General features: G+C 51.5%; 1 protein-coding gene across 1 annotated transcript; it reads left to right on the forward strand.

Moving 5' to 3' along the window:
• Positions 1–6,529: 6,529 nt before the first annotated feature.
• PRKAR1A (protein kinase cAMP-dependent type I regulatory subunit alpha) lies at positions 6,530–21,885 on the forward strand. Its single transcript, XM_066587645.1, has 11 exons — positions 6,530–6,672; positions 16,991–17,173; positions 17,407–17,580; positions 17,670–17,761; positions 18,094–18,155; positions 19,629–19,675; positions 19,755–19,913; positions 19,978–20,038; positions 20,171–20,292; positions 20,382–20,463; positions 20,708–21,885. The coding sequence occupies exons 2-11, from the start codon at positions 17,000–17,002 to the stop codon at positions 20,878–20,880; spliced, it is 1,146 nt and encodes a 381-aa protein (XP_066443742.1). The 5' UTR covers positions 6,530–6,672; positions 16,991–16,999; the 3' UTR covers positions 20,881–21,885.
• The last annotated feature ends 22 nt before the right edge of the window (positions 21,886–21,907 follow it).

The raw sequence follows: 21,907 nt of genomic DNA on the forward strand, positions 1-21,907 counted from the left end.
CTGCACACACGTAGATGTGGCCCTAAGAAGGACCGTTGGGGTTCTTGAAGCCTACACTCACTACAAACACTCTCCCTACAACAACTCCAATAGAACAGCACTTTCCCTCAGCTAACTCACAAGACATCTGAGGCGAGCCGCGGGAGGGGCCGACTTTTATACTCGGGTGACATCTGATCGCCCCAGCCACTCACAGCAGGGGGGTGGTATAGGGCTTGAACGTCACAGGGGGAAGTTGTAATGCCTTCCCTGTCTTTCAATTGGCCAAAAAAGCGCGCTAACGTCTCAGAGAGGAAACTGAAAGTAACCGGAACACCGCGTGGTACTCGTTACGAGTAACGAGCATCCCGAACACTGTAATATTCGCACGAATATCAAGCTCGGACGAGTACGTTCGCTCATCTCTACTAATTGATGATTAGAAAACCCTTGTGCAATCATGTTCACACATCTGAAAACAGTCTAGCTCGTTACAGAAGCTACAAAACTGACCTTCCTGTGAGCAGATTGAGTTTCTGGAGCATCACATTTGTGGGGTCAATTAAACGCTCAAAATGGCCAGAAAAAGAAAACTTTCATCTGAAACTCGACAGTCTATTCTTGTTCTTAGAAATGAAGGCTATTCCATGCGAGAAATTGCTAAGAAATTGAAGATTTCCTACAATGGTGTGTACTACTCCCTTCAGAGGACAGCACAAACAGGCTCTAACCAGAGTAGAAAAAGAAGTGGGAGGCCGCGTTGCACAACTAAGCAAGAAGATAAGCACATTAGAGTCTCTAGTTTGAGAAACAGACGCCTCACAGGTACCCAACTGGCATCTTCATTAAATAGTACCCGCAAAACACCAGTGTCAACATCTACAGTGAAGAGGCGGCTGCGGGATTTTGGGCTTCAGGGCAGAGTGGCAAAGAAAAAGCCATATCTGAGACTGGCCAATAAAAGAAAAAGATTAAGATGGGCAAAAGAACACAGACATTGGACAGATGAAGACTGGAAAAAAGTGTTGTGGACGGATGAATCCAAGTTTGAGGTGTTTGGATCACAAAGAAGAACGTTTGTGAGACGCAGAACAAATGAAAAGATGCTGGAAGAATGCCTGACGCCATCTGTTAAGCATGGTGGAGGTAATGTGATGGTCTGGGGTTGCTTTGGTGCTGGTAAGGTGGGAGATTTGTACAGGGTAAAAGGGATTCTGAATAAGGAAGGCTATCACTCCATTTTGCAACGCCATGCCATACCCAGTGGACAGCACTTGATTGGAACCAATTTCATCCTACAACAGGACAATGACCCTAAACACACCTCCAAATTGTGCAAGCACTATTTACAGCAGAAGCAGGCAGCTGGTATTCTATCGGTAATGGAGTGGCCAGCGCAGTCACCAGATCTGAACCCCATTGAGCTGTTGTGGGAGCAGCTTGACCGTATGGTACGCCAGAAGTGCCCATCCAACCAATCCAACTTGTGGGAGATGCTTCTAGAAGCGTGGGGTGCAATTTCACAAGTTTACCTCAACAAATTAACAGCTAGAATGTCAAAGGTGTGCAATGCTGTAATTGCTGCAAAAGGAGGATTCTTTGACGAAAGCAAAGTTTGATGTAAAAACAATGTTATTTCAAATACAAATCATTATTTCTAACCTTGTCAATGTCTTGACTCTATTTTCTATTCATTTCACAATGCATGGTGGTGAATAAGTGTGTCTTTTCATGGAAAACACAAAATTGTTTGGGTGACCCCAAACTTTTGAACGGTAGTGTATATATATATATATATATATATATATATATATATATATGCACACACACACACATATATACACACACACAAATAAATAAATAAATATATATATATATATATATATATATACATACACACACAGCTATATGTGTACAGGATATAGGGTCCCTCTTTGTGAGGACAGTACAGGGTACACAGTGCACTGTATAGGGGTTGTGCAGCTATATGTGTACAGTATATAGGTTCCCTCTGTGTGGAGCAGTATGGGGTATACAGCACACTGTATAAGGACTGTGCAGCTGTTTGTGTACAGGATATAGGGTCCCTCTGTGTAAGTGGCAGTATGGGGTATACAGCACAGTGTATAGGGGCTGTGCAGCTATATATGTACCATATATAAGGTCCCTCTGTGTGGGAGCAGTACAGGGTATACAGTGCACTGTATAGGGGCTGTGCAGCTATATGTATACAGTATGTAGGGTCCCTCTGTGTGGGGGCAGTACAGGGTATACAATGCAGTGTACAGGGGCTGTGCAGCTATATGTGTACAGTATATAGCATCCCTCTGTGTGTGGGCAGTATGGGGTATAGAGTGTAGTGAATAGGGGCTGTGCAGCTACATGTGTACGGGATATAGGTTCCCTCTGTGTGGGGACAGTACGGGGTATACAGCGCAGTGTATAGGGGCTGTGCAGCTATATGTGTACAGTATAAAGGGTCCCTCTGTGTGGGAACAGTACGGGGTCTACAGCGCAGTGTATAGGGACTGAGCAGCTATATGTGTACAGTTTATAGGGTCCCTCTGTGTGGTGACAATACGGGGTATACAGCACAGTGTATAGGGGCTATGCAGCTATATGCGTACAGTAAATAGGGTCCCACTGTGTGTGGGGAGTTCGGGGGTATAAAGCACAGTGTATAGGGCTGTGCAGCTATATGTGTAGAGTATATTGGGTCCCTCTGTGGTATACATCACAGTGTATTGGGGCTGTGCAGCTATATGTGTACAATATATAGGGTCCCTCTGGGGTATACAGCACAGTGTATAGGGACTGTGCAGCTATATATGTACAGTATATAGGGTCCCTTTCGGGTATACATCGCAGTGTATAGGGGTGTGCAGCTATATGTGTACAGTATATAGAGTCCCTCTTGGGTATACAGTGCAGTGTATAGGGGCTGTGCAGCTTTATGTGTTCAGTATATAGGTCTGTCTGGGGTATACAGCGCAGTGTATGTGGGTGTGCAAGTATATGTGTACAGTATATAGGGTCCCCTTGGGGTATACAGCACAGTGTTTAGGGGCTGTGCAGCTATATGTGTACAGCGTACAGGGTCCCTTTGTGGAGCAGTACAGGGTATACAGCAGACAGTATAGGGGCTGTGCAGCTATATGTGTACAGTATATAGCATCTCTCTGAGTGTGGGGAGTTCAGGGGTATACAGTGCAGTGTATAGGAGCTGTGCAGATATATGTGTACAGTATATAGGGTCCCTCTGTGGTATACAGCACAGTGTATAGGGGCTGTGCAGCTATATGTGTACAGTATATACCATCTCTCTGAGTGTGGAGAGTTCAGGGGTATACAGTGCAGTGTATAGGGACTGTGCAGATATATGTGTACAATATATAGGGTCCCTCTGTGGTATACAGCACAGTGTATAGGGGTGTGCAGCTATATGTGTACAGTATATAGGGTCCCTTTGGGGGTATACAGTACAGTGTATAGGTACTGTGCAGCTATAGGTGTACAGAATGTAGGGACCCCTCTGGTATACAGCACAGTGTATAGGGGTGTGCAGCTATATGTGTACAGTATATAGGGTCCCTCTGAGATATACAGCACAGTGTATAGGGGCTGTGCAGCTATATGTGTACAGTATATAGGGTCCCTCTGGGGTATACAGCAAAGTGTATAGGGGCTGTGCAGCTATGTGTGTATATAGGGTCCTTCTGGTATACAGCACAGTGTATACACTACCGTTCAAAAGTTTGGGGTCACATTGAAATGTCCTTATTTTTGAAGGAAAAGCACTGTACTTTTCAATGAAGATAACTTTAAACTAGTCCTAACTTTAAACAAATGCACTCTATACGTTGCTAATGTGGTAAATGACTATTCTAGCTGCAAATGTCTGTTTTTTTGTGCAATATCTACAAAGGTGTATAGAGGCCCATTTCCAGCAACTATCACTCCAGTGTTCTAATGGTACAATGTGTTTGCTCATTGGCTCAGAAGGCTAATTGATGATTAGAAAACCCTTGTGCAATCATGTTCACACATCTGAAAACAGTCTAGCTCGTTACAGAAGCTACAAAACTGACCTTCCTGTGAGCAGATTGAGTTTCTGGAGCATCACATTTGTGGGGTCAATTAAACGCTCAAAATGGCCAGAAAAAGAGAACTTTCATCTGAAACGCGACAGTCTATTCTTGTTCTTAGAAATGAAGGCTATTCCATGCGAGAAATTGCCAAGAAATTGAAGATTTCCTACAATGGTGTGTACTACTCCCTTCAGAGGACAGCACAAACAGGCTCTAACCAGAGTAGAAAAAGAAGTGGGAGGCCGCGTTGCACAACTAAGCAAGAAGATAAGCACATTAGAGTCTCTAGTTTGAGAAACAGACGCCTCACAGGTACCCAACTGGCATCTTCATTAAATACCCGCAAAACACCAGTGTCAACATCTACAGTGAAGAGGCGGCTGCGGGATTTTGGGCTTCAGGGCAGAGTGGCAAAGAAAAAGCCATATCTGAGACTGGCCAATAAAAGAAAAAGATTAAGATGGGCAAAAGAACACAGACATTGGACAAAGGAAGACTGGAAAAAAGTGTTGTGGACGGATGAATCCAAGTTTGAGGTGTTTGGATCACAAAGAAGAACGTTTGTGAGACGCAGAACAAATGAAAAGATGCTGGAAGAATGCCTGACGCCATCTGTTAAGCATGGTGGAGGTAATGTGATGGTCTGGGGTTGCTTTGGTGCTGGTAAGGTGGGAGATTTGTACAGGGTAAAAGGGATTCTGAATAAGGAAGGCTATCACTCCATTTTGCAACGCCATGCCATACCCAGTGGACAGCGCTTGATTGGAACCAATTTCATCCTACAACAGGACAATGACCCTAAACACACCTCCAAATTGTGCAAGAACTATTTACAGCAGAAGCAGGCAGCTGGTATTCTATCGGTAATGGAGTGGCCAGCGCAGTCACCAGATCTGAACCCCATTGAGCTGTTGTGGGAGCAGCTTGACCGTATGGTACGCCAGAAGTGCCCATCCAACCAATCCAACTTGTGGGAGATGCTTCTAGAAGCGTGGGGTTCAATTTCTCAAGCTTACCTCAACAAATTAACAGCTAGAATGTCAAAGGTGTGCAATGCTGTAGTTGCTGCAAAAGGAGGATTCTTTGACGAAAGCAAAGTTTGATGTAAAAACAATGTTATTTCAAATACAAATCATTATTTCTAACCTTGTCAATGTCTTGGCTCTATTTTCTATTCATTTCACAACGCATGGTGGTGAATAAGTGTGACTTTTCATGGAAAACACAAAATTGTTTGGGTGACCCCAAACTTTTGAACGGTAGTGTAGGTGCTGTGCAGCTATATGTGTACAGAATATAGGGACCCCTCTGGTATACAGCACAGTGTATAGGGGCTGTGCAGCTTATTGTGTACAGTATATAGGGTCCCCCTGGGGTATACAGCGCAGTGTATAGGTGCTGTGCAACTATATGTGTACAGTATATAGGGGTCCCTCTGGTATACAGCACAGTGTATAGGGGCTGTGCAGCTATTTGTGTGCAGTATATAGGGTCCCTCTGGTATACAGCACAGTGTATAGGGGGTGTGCAGCTATATGTGTACAGTATATAGGGTCCCTCTGGTATACAGCACAGTGTATAGGGGGTGTGCAGCTATATGTGCACAGTATATAGGGTCCCCCTGGTATACAGCGCAGTGTATAGGGGCTGTGCAGCTATATGTGCACAGTATATAGGGTCCCCCTGGTATACAGCGCAGTGTATAGGGGTGTGCAGCTATATGTGTACAGTATATAGGCTCCCTCTGGTATACAGCGCAGTGTATAGGGGCTGTGCAGATATATGTGTACAGTATATAGGGGTCCCTCTGGTATACAGCGCAGTGTATAGGGGCTGTGCAACTATATATGTACAGTATATAGGGGTTCCTCTGGTATACAGCGCAGTGTATAGGGGTGTGCAGCTATATGTGTACAGTATATAGGGTCCCTCTGGTATACAGCGCAGTGTATAGGGGCTGTGCAACTATATATGTACAGTATATAGGGGTTCCTCTGGTATACAGCGCAGTGTATAGGGGTGTGCAGCTATATGTGTACAGTATATAGGGTCCCTCTGGTATACAGCGCAGTGTATAGGGGGGGGGGGTGCAGCTATATGTGTACAGCATATAGGGTTCCTCTGGTATACAGCGCAGTGTATAGGGGTGTGCAGCTATATGTGTACAGTATATAGGGTCCCTCTGGTATACAGCGCAGTGTATAGGGGGGGGGGGTGCAGCTATATGTGTACAGCATATAGGGTCCCTCTGGTATACAGCGCAGTGTATAAGGGGGGGTGCAGCTATATGTGTACAGCATATAGGGTCCCTCTGGTATACAGCGCAGTGTTGTGCTGCGGAGCGGGCGGCTCTGACCGCTTTGCATGCTGGGCAACGACAGCAGCCCAGCCGGCAGTGAAGGGGTTTGAACAAGGGGGCGGAGGGTTGCCTAGCAACCGTTTCCTGTCAGTTCGAGGCCGATTGACGTCACCGGAGGCTTTGATTGGCTGTCTCGTCGATTTCCGGTGATTGCGCGGAGAAGACACCCGTACGGGGAGGCCAGGACGCCCGGATCACGGGGGAGAGCGGCCCGAGCAGCAGACATACGCAGCTAAGCAATCCCCGGTAATGACCCTGCGGGGGTGAGGATGAGGCGGAGCAGCCAGAGGAGCCGCGGAGAGCGACGGGGATCCGGACTGGATTGTGATGACGGACCGGAGATATGGAGATGGGAATGGCTGATAGTAGCAGGGAGATCTGAGGACCTCGGGGGCATGGACCATATCAGGGACCCTGGGGTGATGACGGACCGGGGACCCTGGGGGAAAGGCGGACCATATCAGGTATCCTGGGGTGATGACGGACCGGGCCGGGGACCCTGGGGGAAAGGCGGACCATATCAGGGACCCTGGGGTGATGACGGACCGGGTTGGGGACCCTGGGGGAAAGGCGGACCATATCAGGGACCCTGGGGTGATGACGGACCGGGGACCCTGTGGGAAAGGCGGACCATATCAGGGACCCTGGAGTGATGACGGACCGGGGACCCTGTGGGAAAGGCGGACCATATCAGGGACCCTGGGGTGATGACGGACCGGGGACCCTGTGGGAAAGGCGGACCATATCAGGGACCCTGGGGTGATGACGGACCGGGGACCCTGTGGGAAAGGCGGACCATATCAGGGACCCTGGGGTGATGACGGACCGGGGACCCTGTGGGAAAGGCGGACCATATCAGGGACCCTGGGGTGATGACGGACCGGGTCGGGGACCCTGGGGGAAAGGCGGACCATATCAGGGACCCTGGGGTGATGACGGACCGGGGACCCTGTGGGAAAGGCGGACCATATCAGGGACCCTGGGGTGATGACGGACCGGACCGGGGACCCTGTGGGAAAGGCAGACCATATCAGGGACCCTGGGGTGATGACGGACCGGACCGGGGACCCTGTGGGAAAGGCAGACCATATCAGGGACCCTGGGGTGATGACGGACCGGGCCGGGGACCCTGGGGGAAAGGCGGACCATATCAGGGACCCTGGGGTGATGACGGACCGGGTTGGGGACCCTGGGGGAAAGGCGGACCATATCAGGGACCCTGGGGTGATGACGGACCGGGGACCCTGTGGGAAAGGCAGACCATATCAGGGACCCTGGAGTGATGACGGACCGGGGACCCTGTGGGAAAGGTGGACCATATCAGGGACCCTGGGGTGATGACGGACCGGGGACCCTGTGGGAAAGGCGGACCATATCAGGGACCCTGGGGTGATGACGGACCGGGGACCCTGTGGGAAAGGCGGACCATATCAGGGACCCTGGGGTGATGACGGACCGGGGACCCTGTGGGAAAGGCGGACCATATCAGGGACCCTGGGGTGATGACGGACCGGGTCGGGGACCCTGGGGGAAAGGCGGACCATATCAGGGACCCTGGGGTGATGACGGACCGGGGACCCTGTGGGAAAGGCGGACCATATCAGGGACCCTGGGGTGATGACGGACCGGACCGGGGACCCTGTGGGAAAGGCAGACCATATCAGGGACCCTGGGGTGATGACGGACCGGACCGGGGACCCTGTGGGAAAGGCAGACCATATCAGGGACCCTGGGGTGAAGACGATGGTTTACCTTGACCGGGACCCCAGGGGAAATATGGGTCGGGGAACCTGGGGGGAAAGGTGGACGGCGCCTCTGACCCTGGGGGAAAGGCAGACTATATCAAGGATCCTGGGGTGATGATGATGACGACGACTGACTGCGTCAGGAACACTGGGGGAAAGACGGACTGCTCCGGGGACCCCGGGAAAAAGACGGTCCGTATCAGGGACCTTGGAGTGATTACGATAGCAGACGGGGACCCTGGGGGGAAAGGGGGGTGTCGGGGGCCCTGGGGGGAAAGGCGGACCATATCAGGGATCATGGTGTGATGATGATGCACCGCGCCGGGGACACTGGGGGGGAACGACGCCGCGCCGGGGACACTGGGGGGAATGACAACGACGCACAGTGCCGGGGACACTGGGGGGGGGGGGGATGACGACGACGACGCACCGCGCCGGGGACACTGGGGGGGAACGACGCCGCGCCGGGGACACTGGGGGGAATGACAACGACGCACCGTGCCGGGGACACTGGGGGGGGGGAATGACGACGACGACGCACCGCGCCGGGGACACTGGGGGGGGGGAATGACGACGACGACGCACCGCGCCGGGGACACTGGGGGGGGGATGACGACGACGACGCACCGCGCCGGGGACACTGGGGGAGGAATGACGATGACGACGCACCGCGCCGGGGACACTGGGGGAGGAATGACGACGCACCGCGCCGGGGACACTGGGGGAGGAATGACGACGACGACGACGACGCACCGCGCCAGGGACACTGGGGGAGGAATGACGACGACGACGCACCGCGCCGGGGACACTAGGGGGGGAATGACGACGACGACGCGCGCGGGGACACTGGGGGGGGGGGACGCACTGCGCCGGGGACACTGGGGGGGGGGGGGGGACGCACTGCGCCGGGGACACTGGGGGGGGGGGGGGGGACGACGCACTGCGCCGGGGACACGGGGGGGGGGGGGGACGACGCACTGCGCCGGGGGCACTGGGGGGGGGGGGGGCGACGACGCACTGCGCCGGGGACACTGGGGGGGGGGGGGGACGACGACGACGACGACGACGCACCTGCGGCTGCGGCTGGGGGAATGACAGCTATGATGGACCGCACCGGGGACACTTTGGGGGGGGAAGAGACGGGCTGCGCTGGGGTCACTGTGTGGGGGGGCAAATGATGACTGACTGTGTCGGAGACACTGGGGGAAAACCAAGACTATGTACAGCGCCGGGGACACTGGGGGAATGGCGGCGATGACGATGTACAGCGCCGGGGACACTGGGGGAATGGCGGCGATGACGAAGGACTGCGCCGGGGACAGTGGGGGAATGGCGGCGATGACGACGGACTGCGCCGGGGACAGTGGGGGAATGGCGGCGATGACGACGGACTGCGCCGGGGACAGTGGGGGAATGACGGCGATGACGACGGACTGCGCCGGGGACAGTGGGGGAATGGCGGCGATGACGACGGACTGCGCCGGGGACAGTGGGGGAATGGCGGCGATGACGACGGACTGCGCCGGGGACACTGGGGGAATGGCGGCGATGACGACGGACTGCGCCGGGGGAATGGCGGCGATGACGACGGACTGCGCCGGGGACACTGGGGGAGGAATGACGATGACGACGCACCGCGCCGGGGACACTGGGGGAGGAATGACGACGCACCGCGCCGGGGACACTGGGGGAGGAATGACGACGACGACGACGCACCGCGCCAGGGACACTGGGGGAGGAATGACGACGACGACGCACCGCGCCGGGGACACTAGGGGGGGAATGACGACGACGACGCGCGCGGGGACACTGGGGGGGGGGGACGCACTGCGCCGGGGACACTGGGGGGGGGGGGGGACGACGCACTGCGCCGGGGACACTGGGGGGGGGGGGGACGACGCACTGCGCCGGGGACACGGGGGGGGGGGGGGACGACGCACTGCGCCGGGGGCACTGGGGGGGGGGGGCGACGACGCACTGCGCCGGGGACACTGGGGGGGGGGGGGGGACGACGACGACGACGACGACGACGCACCTGCGGCTGCGGCTGGGGGAATGACAGCTATGATGGACCGCACCGGGGACACTTTGGGGGGGGAAGAGACGGGCTGCGCTGGGGTCACTGTGTGGGGGGGCAAATGATGACTGACTGTGTCGGAGACACTGGGGGAAAACCAAGACTATGTACAGCGCCGGGGACACTGGGGGAATGGCGGCGATGACGATGTACAGCGCCGGGGACACTGGGGGAATGGCGGCGATGACGAAGGACTGCGCCGGGGACAGTGGGGGAATGGCGGCGATGACGACGGACTGCGCCGGGGACAGTGGGGGAATGGCGGCGATGACGACGGACTGCGCCGGGGACAGTGGGGGAATGGCGGCGATGACGACGGACTGCGCCGGGGACAGTGGGGGAATGACGGCGATGACGACGGACTGCGCCGGGGACAGTGGGGGAATGGCGGCGATGACGACGGACTGCGCCGGGGACAGTGGGGGAATGGCGGCGATGACGACGGACTGCGCCGGGGACAGTGGGGGAATGGCGGCGATGACGACGGACTGCGCCGGGGACACTGGGGGAATGGCGGCGATGACGACGGACTGCGCCGGGGGAATGGCGGCGATGACGACGGACTGCGCCGGGGACACTGGGGGAATGGCGGCGATGACGACGGACTGCGCCGGGGACACTGGGGGAATGGCGGCGATGACGACGGACTGCGCCGGGGGAATGGCGGCGATGACGACGGACTGCGCCGGGGACGCTGAGGGAATGGCGGCGATGACTGACTGGGCAAGGGGGAGAACAGAGATAATGGACTGTCGGGGAAGCTGAAGAGGGTGATTAGTATTGTGGGGTAAATGTGGGGGTCGTGAATATCTTGGAGGGCATGAAGGAGCGGGCGGTCCGGGGGACATGGATTTATGATGTATTATTTGCGCGGGGAGACGGCTACTGATGGGGGCGTCTTGTTGTTGGGGGGTTATTAGTGAGTAGGGGTGGTAGTACTGGAGAGGTGTATTATGGAGGGGTTGTTGTGTAGTGGGGGAGGGGTACTGTACGCCTTCTGTCGTGATACTAGTTACTATGTAGAGGCTCTTGCTGTTGGCAGTCGTATATGTAAGTCGGTGATTGGGTCAGGGATTTATTCTGGCCGATTACATAGAATCTGCCCGCTTCCCTCCGCTGGCTGGCACCTCTCAGTGTTTTCCCTAGTGGAGGGAAGGGTTTGCAGAGCGCCCCATATGGGAGGAGTCTGGTGGATCGCCCGTGGACACCCATGAAGTGATGTCATCAGTCCGTGCCCGTTGACCTCTGTGCGTGACGGGTAGATGATCCCAGTGGTTCCTCAGGCTTATCTTCTGCTTCAGTCTTCATATAATGAGCTTAGCTGGATCTCATGGCCGTCCCAGCAATGCTTGTGTAAAAGTGACAGGATTACTGGACACGTGAGCGGCGCGCCAGGTCTTCCGCCCTGGAAATGGTGCTATGTACATAGATGGCACGTCCCATGTATGGATTGTGAGCTGCACTTGTCACATGCATGCAGGATAAGATGTAGACTGGTGACGTCTATGTAGTTTCTAAGGATGGCACAGTGCCACGTGGCAGTTCTCGTGGCATTTGTTTGTGGTGGAGTGAATGCTGCCATTCATTGGGTTCATTGATGCTTAGCCCTGGGCGGCTGGCACGGCTCCTAGATGCCCGGCGCTGTCATAAGATCTGGCAACATAAGAATTGTCCTGCTAGTTCTGTGAGCCGTCACCTTAGATACCCCCCAGTCATCATTGTCTAACATGCCGAGCTCCTGTTAAAGGGCCGCGTCACTGACTGCATCCTGGTAATGAGGTTTGGGGGCGGTCACGGCCGTAGTATCGGGGTGCTGACAAGTCTCTGGCTTTTCTCACTTCTTCTAGACACACAATGGTTTTTCAGTTGCCTTGACATAAAAGCCCCATTTTTTTTTTTCTGTTTCAGTTTTTTTTTCTCCCCACTTTCAAAAAATCATAACTTTTATTCATCACAGTCGCTGTCTGAGGGTTGTTTTTGAGTGGTATTTTTCATTGGTACTATGTCATGTACTACAGAAAAGTGGAGTGAAATGGGCACAAAAAAGCAATTCTACCATGTCCGTGGGGGGTTTGTCTCTAAAGCATTAACACCGCAGCAGACATGGTGCGATAACTTTATTCTGTGGGTCGGTGCAATTGCGACGATACGAAATTCATAAAGTTTTTTTCACTTTTGCTGTACTAAAAAAAAAATAAAATGTTTTTGGAAACACACAATGATTTTCTGCCGCCGTCTTCTGACAGCCAGAACTCTTTTATTTTTAGGTCAATATAGTTGTGTGAAGTGTCTTTTTTTTTTTTTTTTTTTTTTGTTTGTTTGTGGGAGGTCCCGGAGTTTCCATTAGTACCATTCTGAAATTCATACAACTTTTTGATCGCTTCTTATTAATTTTTCTTGGAGACTAGGTGACCAAAAAAGCTTCTGACTTTTTCTTTTTCTGACGACATTCACCAGGTTATTTTTTATAATTTTTTTCCTTAAATTTAGTCCCAAGAGGGGACTTTGAACTTGCGGTTGCTTGATCGCGTTTGCTTGATCACTCCTGCAGTATAGGGAAATACCATAGTATTACAATATACTACAATTTGACAGGCAATCTATCAAGCCACACCACAGGCATGTCTTCATAGGCAATCTGCAATGGCAGCACTGGGGGCCTTTAAAAGGTCCCCAGCTACCATGGTAACCGAACCTGAGTTTAAATGCCATCAGAGCGTAAGACTGCATTTAAAGGGTTAATGGCGTCAAAGACAGCCGCATTGTATGGCGTGGGTTCAACCCCTGATCCCGCTGCATACAAACCCCCAGCCTCTATGACTTAAAGGGGTTGTCCCGCGCCGAAACGGGTTTTTTTTTTTTTAACCCCCCCCGGCGCGAGGCAACCCCGATGCAGGGACGTACAGACAGCTTACCGGAGCGCTTACCTTAATCCCCGCGCTCCGGTGACTTCTATACTTACCTGTGAAGATGGCCGCCGGGAACCTCTTCCTCCGTGGACCGCAGCTCTTCTGTGCGGTCCATTGCCGATTCCAGCCTCCTGATTGGCTGGAATCGGCACGTGACGGGGCGGAGCTACACGGAGCCCCATAGAGAACAGGAGAAGACCTGGACTGCGCAAGCGCGGCTAATTTGGCCATCGGAGGGCGAAAATTAGTCGGCTCCATGGGAACGAGGACGCTAGCAACGGAGCAGGTAAGTAAAAAACTTTTTATAACTTCTGTATGGCTCATAATTAATGCACAATGTATATTACAAAGTGCATTATTATGGCCATACAGAAGTGTATAGACCCACTTGCTGCCGCGGGACAACCCCTTTAACGCCGCAGTGTCATGAAGCATTAAGGGGTTAAAGACACAAGGTTTCTTTTAACAGCTTGCCTTGATGCTGCAAATCTGCGAACAAAAACAACGTAGCGTTGTGCGACATATTTGTATAATTATTATATATTTTTGTAACTGTTGGTGCAAATGTTTTAATCTAATAAAAGCAGCCGTGTTCGCCCTCTTGTTCTCCCGGTGACCCGGCGCTGCAGGTCCTGCAAGCTTCTCAGGTGTCTTGGAAAGGTTATCTGCTGGCCTTAAGGCCCATTTAGACCCAAGGATTCTCGCTCAGAAATTGCTCAAAGCCGTCTTTTGAGCGAGAATCGTTGGGTCTAAACACACTATTGTTTCAGCTGGTATCCCGCTCGGAGAACACAGCCGGAGTATGCGGGAAACAGCGCTCCCAGCTGTGTTCTGCATACCACACTCAGAGCTCTCAGCTGTATACCAGCGGTGCGCTCTGTGAAAACACCAGAAGTATGCAGAAGACAGCCCTCCACCTGTGTTCTGCATCCCCTGCTCGGAGCACTCGGCTGTATAACAGCCGGGCGCTCTGAGCAGAGAACATCTGGATGCAGAAGACAGGCTGCTTGTCTTCTGCATACCCCACTTGGAACGCTTAGCTGTATACCAGCTGAGCGCTCTGTGAACACAGCAGGAGTTTCCAGAAGACAGCGCTTCAGCTGTGTTCTGCATACCCTGCTCGGAGCTCTCAGCTGTATACCAGCTGTGCACACCACGAGTATGCAGAAGACAGCGCTCCAGCTTATTCTGCATACCCTCTGCTCAGAGCGCCCGGCTGTTATACAGCCGAGTGCTCCGAGCAGAACAGCTGGATGCAGAAGACAAGCGACCCCGCTTGTCTTCTGCATACCCCACTCAGAGCGCTCAGCTGTATACCAGCTGAGCGCTCCAAGAAGACAACAGCTGGGCGCAGAAGAAAGCGGTTCCGCTTGTCTCCTGTATACAGCGTGAGTCTTCATTTACACTCTTATGCAAAGTGAACGCTCAAAACCATCGCTCGGACTGCCATTTGAGCAAATTTTGAGTGATCATCTTGCCGTGTAAATACACACAACGATTATAGCTCAGAAGATGTCTAAATTAGGCATTAGCAGTCATGTGTCTCTCTTGGCACCTCCGCTTGGGAGCCATCATACCAGGGGGGGAAACGACACGTGACTGGAGGAACGAATGGCTGCTTTTATTATTTAAACACATTTTCCCTGTAGTGATAGAAGGCAGTTTTAATACAAAACCCCTGGCGTCCGTGGGGACAGCGCATGTTGGTGGCACGATAGCTAGCAGAGTTTTACTGCCAATATCACACTTATCCGTGTAAAATTAGCCTACCTGTATATGCTTGGTGTGGATAGGATGCCTGTAGCCGTCCACAGCATATACTGTGTATGTAGTAGGCGAGTCTTGTCAGTACACAGCGGGTACACCCACAATCACAGATAACTCGTATCACGGCTGTTAGCTCATTAAATGTCCTGAATAGTTCACTACAGTAACATGGGGTGCCTTCTGGGTGTCATGGCAGCCTGGAGCCTTCTGATGGCCCCCGCAATTGCAAAGACTGGCCTGACGAGGGTCCTGTCAGCTTGAAAATACAATCCGTTCTGCAGGCAGCGTGTTACAGAGCGGACTGATATATAGCTTTGTGGGATTCATTTACATCTCTGTTCATTCCGAGTTTAGAGGTCCAGAGGGCGGAGCTATTAGTGATTGACAGCTGTGCACGACTGCAGAGAGTAGCAGCTGTCAGTCACTGCTGGGACCGCCCACCAATATCATTGCACCTGTTATAGGGCCAGTTTATTCAACCCGCATGCTGCACGCCAACAGAAAAATAATATGCAATACCAGAACTGCGGCTTTTCTTTTTTTTTGGTCCTCCTGTCTCAAGAAAAAATTGACTAGGATGCAGTCAAAAAGTTGTATCTACACTAAAATTAGTTCCAATAAAAATGACAGGTCACTCCGCCCCAGCGATGGAACAATGAAACCCGTTCTGGGAGTCGAGAGAAAGCAAATTTATTTATTTTTTTAAAAGGTATTTTATTTTTTCAGTAGTGCTATGTCAGTAAACAAAGCTATATAACTGTAATCATATTGACCCGCAGAATAAAGACGTCACTGTTACTGCACCGTGAACACAGAAAAAATAACCCCTCCCAACCCCCCATGATGGAATCGTCTTTCCCATTTCGCCCCACTTAAAAATTCTTTAAAGTTTTCCGATACATTATATGCAATGTTAAATGGTACCATAGAGAACCTCTCGTGTCGATACATCACGGGAAGGTGTAAAAAAAAACAAAACACAGTTATGATACTTTGAAAGTGGGAATACCAGAACTGCAGCATGTGACCCGGATGCAGGAGCGCCAATGACTCTTGGTTATGAAAGGGGCGGCCGGGCCACCATGATGGTTGTCCGGTGCTTGAAAACAATAAAAAAGGTGAAATGGAAAAGCCAAAGACCTAAAAGCAGTCTCTCGTATGTAGAAGAGCAGGTGGGGGCGGCATCCTAGGACAGCTGTGTCCTACCTCGCTGCGGACACTCTATACTCCTCCACGGTCTGCAGCGATCACTGCTGGCTCTGCTGGGCACAGGACCCCCTGCAGATGCCAGATCATGAGAGTTATAGCAATCATGTTATACCAACCCCCCACCCAATAACTACTCCCCCAGTCATGTCTGACCCCTGGCTTAGGCTACATTCACACTCTCGCACAAATATGAACTCAATTCTTTTAAATGAAGTCCTACAAATGAACGATTCCCCCTCCCCCACTGTGATGCTGCGAGGTAAAAAATCGCTGCATGTCTTAATTTTTTTACAACCCTTGGAACGCATCGCCTATCGTTTTCAATGGGACAGTCAAACACATTGCACGCTGTGTGATGTTTCCCTTGCCGATCCTCCAACACACGTGAAGTGAGTACAGAGGATCGCGGGTTCACAGAAGCGATGGGGTTTTTGCATGAAAAATGCCTCACCTCTGCAGGGAAACCAAGTACGACATCGTGCTCCCCGTGTGAATGTAGCCTGAGGTCCAATCTCCATGGGCGGACTTAAATTGTGGAATCAGTGCGGTGCGGGCGATAAGCAGTTGAAGCCGCCAATAAAGAAACATGGGTGTCCACAGCTGAATTAAAGCATGGTCCGGAAAGCGAATCGCAGCACACTCCTTTTCAGTGCGGTTTCCCGTGGCCCATCCGCAGTTGAATTGCGTACGGGCCGTGGATTCCGCGGGAAAGCAGGGGTTTAAGAAAAAAAAACAAAAAACCCTCCACTGCGCATGTGTGGCAGCACTTCCACAGTGAAGAAAATAGAAGACCCAGAGCCAATGCTGGGCAGGTGTCAGCCGCCGTCTCCTCTTCTCAATAGCCGTCTTTGTTTCAGCTCAGCGTCATGGCATCCTGCAGTACCAGTAGCGAGGAGGACCGCAGCCTCCGGGAGTGCGAGCACTATGTGCAGAAGTACAACATCCAGCAGCTCCTCAAGGACTGCATTGTCCAGCTGTGCACCGCCCGACCTGACAAGCCCATGGCCTTCCTGAGAGAGTACTTTGAGCGGCTGGAGAAGGTAAGTCATGGAGATGCCGGGGCTGAAGCCTCTCGGGATGTAGAGAAGGAAAGTCTTCTCATCACAAAACCCCACTGCAGCACCGATTTAAGCTTCTTCATACTTTTCCACTAGAGGGCAGCGTCCCTAATCCAGCTTCTCATTCACCTTCTACCAGAGGAACATCACCGCTCTGCCACATGACCATAGAGTTGGATCAGAGACCACTCCTTGCTCTTTACGTCTCTTTGCAGGAGGAAGCCAAGCAGTCCCTAAACCAGCAGAAGTCCGGCTCCCGCTCAGACTCCCGTGAAGATGAGATCTCTCCTCCCCCACCCATGAACCCCGTGGTAAAAGGTAGACGACGTCGCGGAGCGATCAGTGCTGAAGTCTACACTGAAGAAGATGCTGCGTCGTATGTGCGCAAGGTAGGAACACTGTGAAAGGGCTGAACAATTAGAATATATATGACCTTTCAATGGGACAAGAGGTTTAATGGCTGTATGCATCTACCCAGGTCATCCCCAAAGACTACAAAACTATGGCTGCCCTGGCCAAAGCCATCGAGAAGAACGTTCTGTTTGCTCATCTGGATGATAATGAGAGGAGGTAAGTGCTCCAGAAGCTGAGAGATGCGTGACTGTAGGTTACCATCTAGAACAGTTCCCCCAGCTGTTCCTAAACTACAAGGCCCAGTATGCCATGGGTTGTAGTTTGTGCAATAACTGGAAGTCAACAGGTTGGGGAACCCTGGCTTAGAGTGTCTCCTCATAATGCAAGCAGCACATAAACGGTGTGAGACCCCTCATAAGCCCCTCTCTTCTCTTCCTGGATCCCAGAGATTATGAGGACAGTCGGGCTTGGCTGAAGCTCTAGAACTTGCCTTACTCCATGCTGTATCTGTCAACACGCCGCTCACTTTTATCTTTTTGTTGTTCCAGTGATATCTTTGATGCCATGTTTTCTGTGACTTACATCGCTGGAGAGACTGTAATACAGCAAGGTAATGCAGGGGGGGGGGGGGTGTCTCCTGGGGGTTACAACTTGAGGGGTGAACTATAGTTGGTCAGAAGAAGATGGAGGGTATCTTGTATGATACCGCATAATCTTGGGGAGATGGCAGGTATTGGGAAAAATAAGGCGGTGGAGTGTGTACTGCAAAGTGTGAACTTGGGATGACTACAAAGATCTGGAAGAAATGTGGAGTTAGGCCATCTTATATCGTATCGGGAGGAGACAGGGCAGATCTTGTATCTAGATGTTGACTGGTAGGGTGAGGAAGGTTGGATTTTGTATTGAGGTGACAGTAGGTACCGGAAAAAAGGGGATCTTGTGTCAGGGACCAGGGTAATACTATGTTTTTCCAAAAATAAGCCCTACCCTGATGATAAGCCCTACTCTGATTTTTGCGGTTGGGGGGGGGACTTGAAATATAAGCCATAGCTACGCTACGTAACCAAACAACAATACTTACATAGCAGGCACTGTCTGGGTCTCTCCCACTGGTCTCTGCAGTACGAGCAGGCTTGCTTGCAGTTCTCAGCGCCGACGGAACAGCGCTTGCTGGTAACGGGGTTTGTAAACCCCACCTCCAGCAAGTGATTGCTCTGATTGGCTGAGCCGCATGCTCAAGAACCAATCCGAGCCATAGCTCGATGAACCAATCACAGCCATTCAATGAATGAATGAATGACTGTGATTAGCTGAGCCGCAGCAATTAAGAACCAATTAGAGCAATCACTTGCTAGAGGCGGGGTTTACAAACCCCGTTACCAGCAAGCGATGTTCTGTCAGCGCTGAGAATTGCACGGAAGCCTACACGGATTGTGGAGACCAGCATGAGGGACCTGGACGGCGCCTACTAGGTAAGTATAAGACATCCCCTGAAAATAAGATCCTATGCCTTTTTTAGAGCAAAAATCAATATAAGACCGCGTCTTATTTTTGGGCAAACACTGTAATAGGTCTTGGAATGGGTGAATTTTGAGTATCCACAAATATTAGTAAAATAATGAGGGGGGGTTATTTGGGGTGCTGGAATACTGGAAGGAGATGGGGGTTCTTATATTTGCGTGCTGGAAAGTAAGGAGAGGAGAAAGTGATCTTGGGGATTTGGTAGGTACTAGGAGGAGATGAGGCTGATCTTGCATTAGGGTGATGGCAGGAGACATCTTGTATTGCGGAGGTGTGATCTTGGGGTGACAGCAGGAAATGGGGATCTTATGCTGTGGAGTGGTAATCTAGGGGTAACGGTAGGTACAGCAGGGAAGGGGGTACTCGCTGGGTGTTGGCAGGTACTGTGAAGGAGATATGGGTGGCATGTTGTATTTGGGTGCCAACAGGTACAGGGGTATGTCTTGGAGTAATGGCAGGTACCAGAAGGAGATGGGAGATCTTGTATCCAGAGGTATGATCCTACAGTGATGGAAGATGGCTATATCCAGCTCCCTGTTAATACCGCTCTTGCTTCTTGCAGGGGATGAAGGAGATAACTTCTATGTTGTTGACCAGGGTGAGATGGATGTGAGTATAATGCTAACATTATGCCCTGTCCCCTCATGGACCCTTCTGGAGTCGGACCACTGAACCAACTGTTTTTCAGGTCTACGTCAACAATGAGTGGATGACCAGCATCGGAGAAGGTGGCAGTTTCGGAGAACTGGCCTTGATTTATGGAACTCCAAGAGCTGCGACCGTGAAAGCCAAAACAAATGTTAAGTTGTGGGGGATCGACAGGGACAGCTACAGGAGGATCCTTATGGTAAGTAAATGGGAGCAGCGGGGGATGGGCCAGTTGACAGTAATCCAATAATGTCTTTTTACAGGGCAGCACATTACGGAAACGGAAGATGTATGAGGAATTCTTGAGCAAAGTGTCCATTCTGGGTGAGCATCTCATGTGGTATTACATAGGACTGCTGGTAACCTTTACTACATTATCAGTAGTCAGGAAAGTATCACCATGTGCTGTTATTTAGGGTGTCTGGATTGGGTTGTCACTGTTCCTGTCTCCTCCAGAATCTCTTGATAAGTGGGAGCGGCTGACTGTGGCGGACGCTCTGGAGCCAGTGCAGTTTGAGGATGGACAGAAGATTGTGGTGCAGGGAGAACCCGGAGACGAGTTCTTCATCATCCTGGAGGTGAATAAGAGTTACATTGGTGCCGGTAGGAGGCACAGTGCTGCGTGTCGCCCTGTTTTCATTGACTGTCATGTGATTTTTTTCCATAGGGTACGGCTGCCGTGCTTCAGCGCCGCTCAGAGATTGAGGAGTTTGTGGAGGTTGGACGCCTTGGGCCCTCGGATTACTTTGGTGAGACTCTTTCTCTCTTCAACTTGTAGCACTAAGCCCAGCCTCTGCTTGCTGCTATCAGCCGCCTCTCCTGTCCAGAGGAACAAGAATGAGGGCTTGCCCCCATCCCTGAAAATGTAAATCTTAGCCTTCCTACACAATAACAGGACCCGCTCACTGTCCCTCCTTCTTCTTCCTTGTTCGGTCAGTACAAGATCGCATTGCTCTCTGCTCTGACATTCATTCATTCCTTCTTTCCATACAGGTGAAATTGCACTACTGATGAACAGACCCCGAGCAGCCACTGTGGTTGCCCGTGGCCCGTTGAAGTGTGTGAAACTGGATCGCCCACGCTTTGAACGGGTCCTTGGGCCGTGCTCCGACATCTTGAAGAGAAACATCCAGCAGTACAACAGCTTTGTGTCACTGTCTGTGTGAGCTCCCTCGTGCCCGCACCCTCCACCACTGCACCGCTTTACCTCCGCAGATAGCTTGTGCTCCACGCTGCCACCATCACTCCCGTCAGCCTCAAGACGAGGACAAGCTTGAAAGCCTCACCACCTTCTTTTTTTTTTTTTTTTTTCTTTTAAGTTAGTTGTTTTCTATTCCCTGTTAACCCCTGCGTTGCCAGTACCTTGTGGCTGCTGATGGAGGTCCTGGTGCTGCCATTTAGAGCTAGAGTGAGCTGGAAAAAAAAGGGGGTGTCCGCTGCTGGGTGACCAAGGCCATGGGTGCTTGACTTTTTCTTGGGTCCTGCTAGTAGTGGGAAATGAATCAGGTGTCATGTCTACCTTGAGTCATCACCTGGACGCCATGCATCTGCACACAAGGAAATGGCTGGATGTCGTGGTCCTGTGATCGGCTTCTGCTGCGGGATCTGATGGCACAGTGCCAGGGGCGTTAACAATGGTGTTCTGTCCATCTACTCCCCTTCCTCTGCTGGGAGGCTTGTGTTGGGGTATGTGGAACATGAACCGCCTCTCGCTATGGTTTCCAGGCCCCAGCAGGTGCAGCTCACCTCCACCTGTCATTACTGACGTCCTGGACGTGTTTTATGTCTTGTGTGGAATCGCCACAATTTTCGCCCGAAATTTTATCCGCTAATTTTTTTAAATGTGATGCTAATAATAATAAAGCCGTATTTTACCGGTGACCTCGGAGCGTTCGGCGCGGGGTCGAGATTTGTTGGGTATTAGCAGTTTGCCTTTGGATGGGGGTTGTTATGATAGATTATTTTTGCGCTCTGTTCACGTGCGTCTGTAGACTTGGATTTCTTCACTTGTGTGCAGGCTCCGTCCGTCTCGTCACATTAAAAGGACCAGTTTTGTATTGTTATCTGATCATTTACTGTATGTGCTCAGATCTCTATAAATAAAGATTTATTCCTTTTCTTATAGATTCTCCTCAGAAGCCGTTCAGCAATAAAATGATTTTACTTCTTAAGTTGCTTTTTTATATAATTTTA

The sequence above is a fragment of the Eleutherodactylus coqui genome, chromosome 13 (genome assembly GCF_035609145.1).
Source record: "Eleutherodactylus coqui strain aEleCoq1 chromosome 13, aEleCoq1.hap1, whole genome shotgun sequence".
Lineage (NCBI taxonomy): Eukaryota > Metazoa > Chordata > Amphibia > Anura > Eleutherodactylidae > Eleutherodactylus > Eleutherodactylus coqui.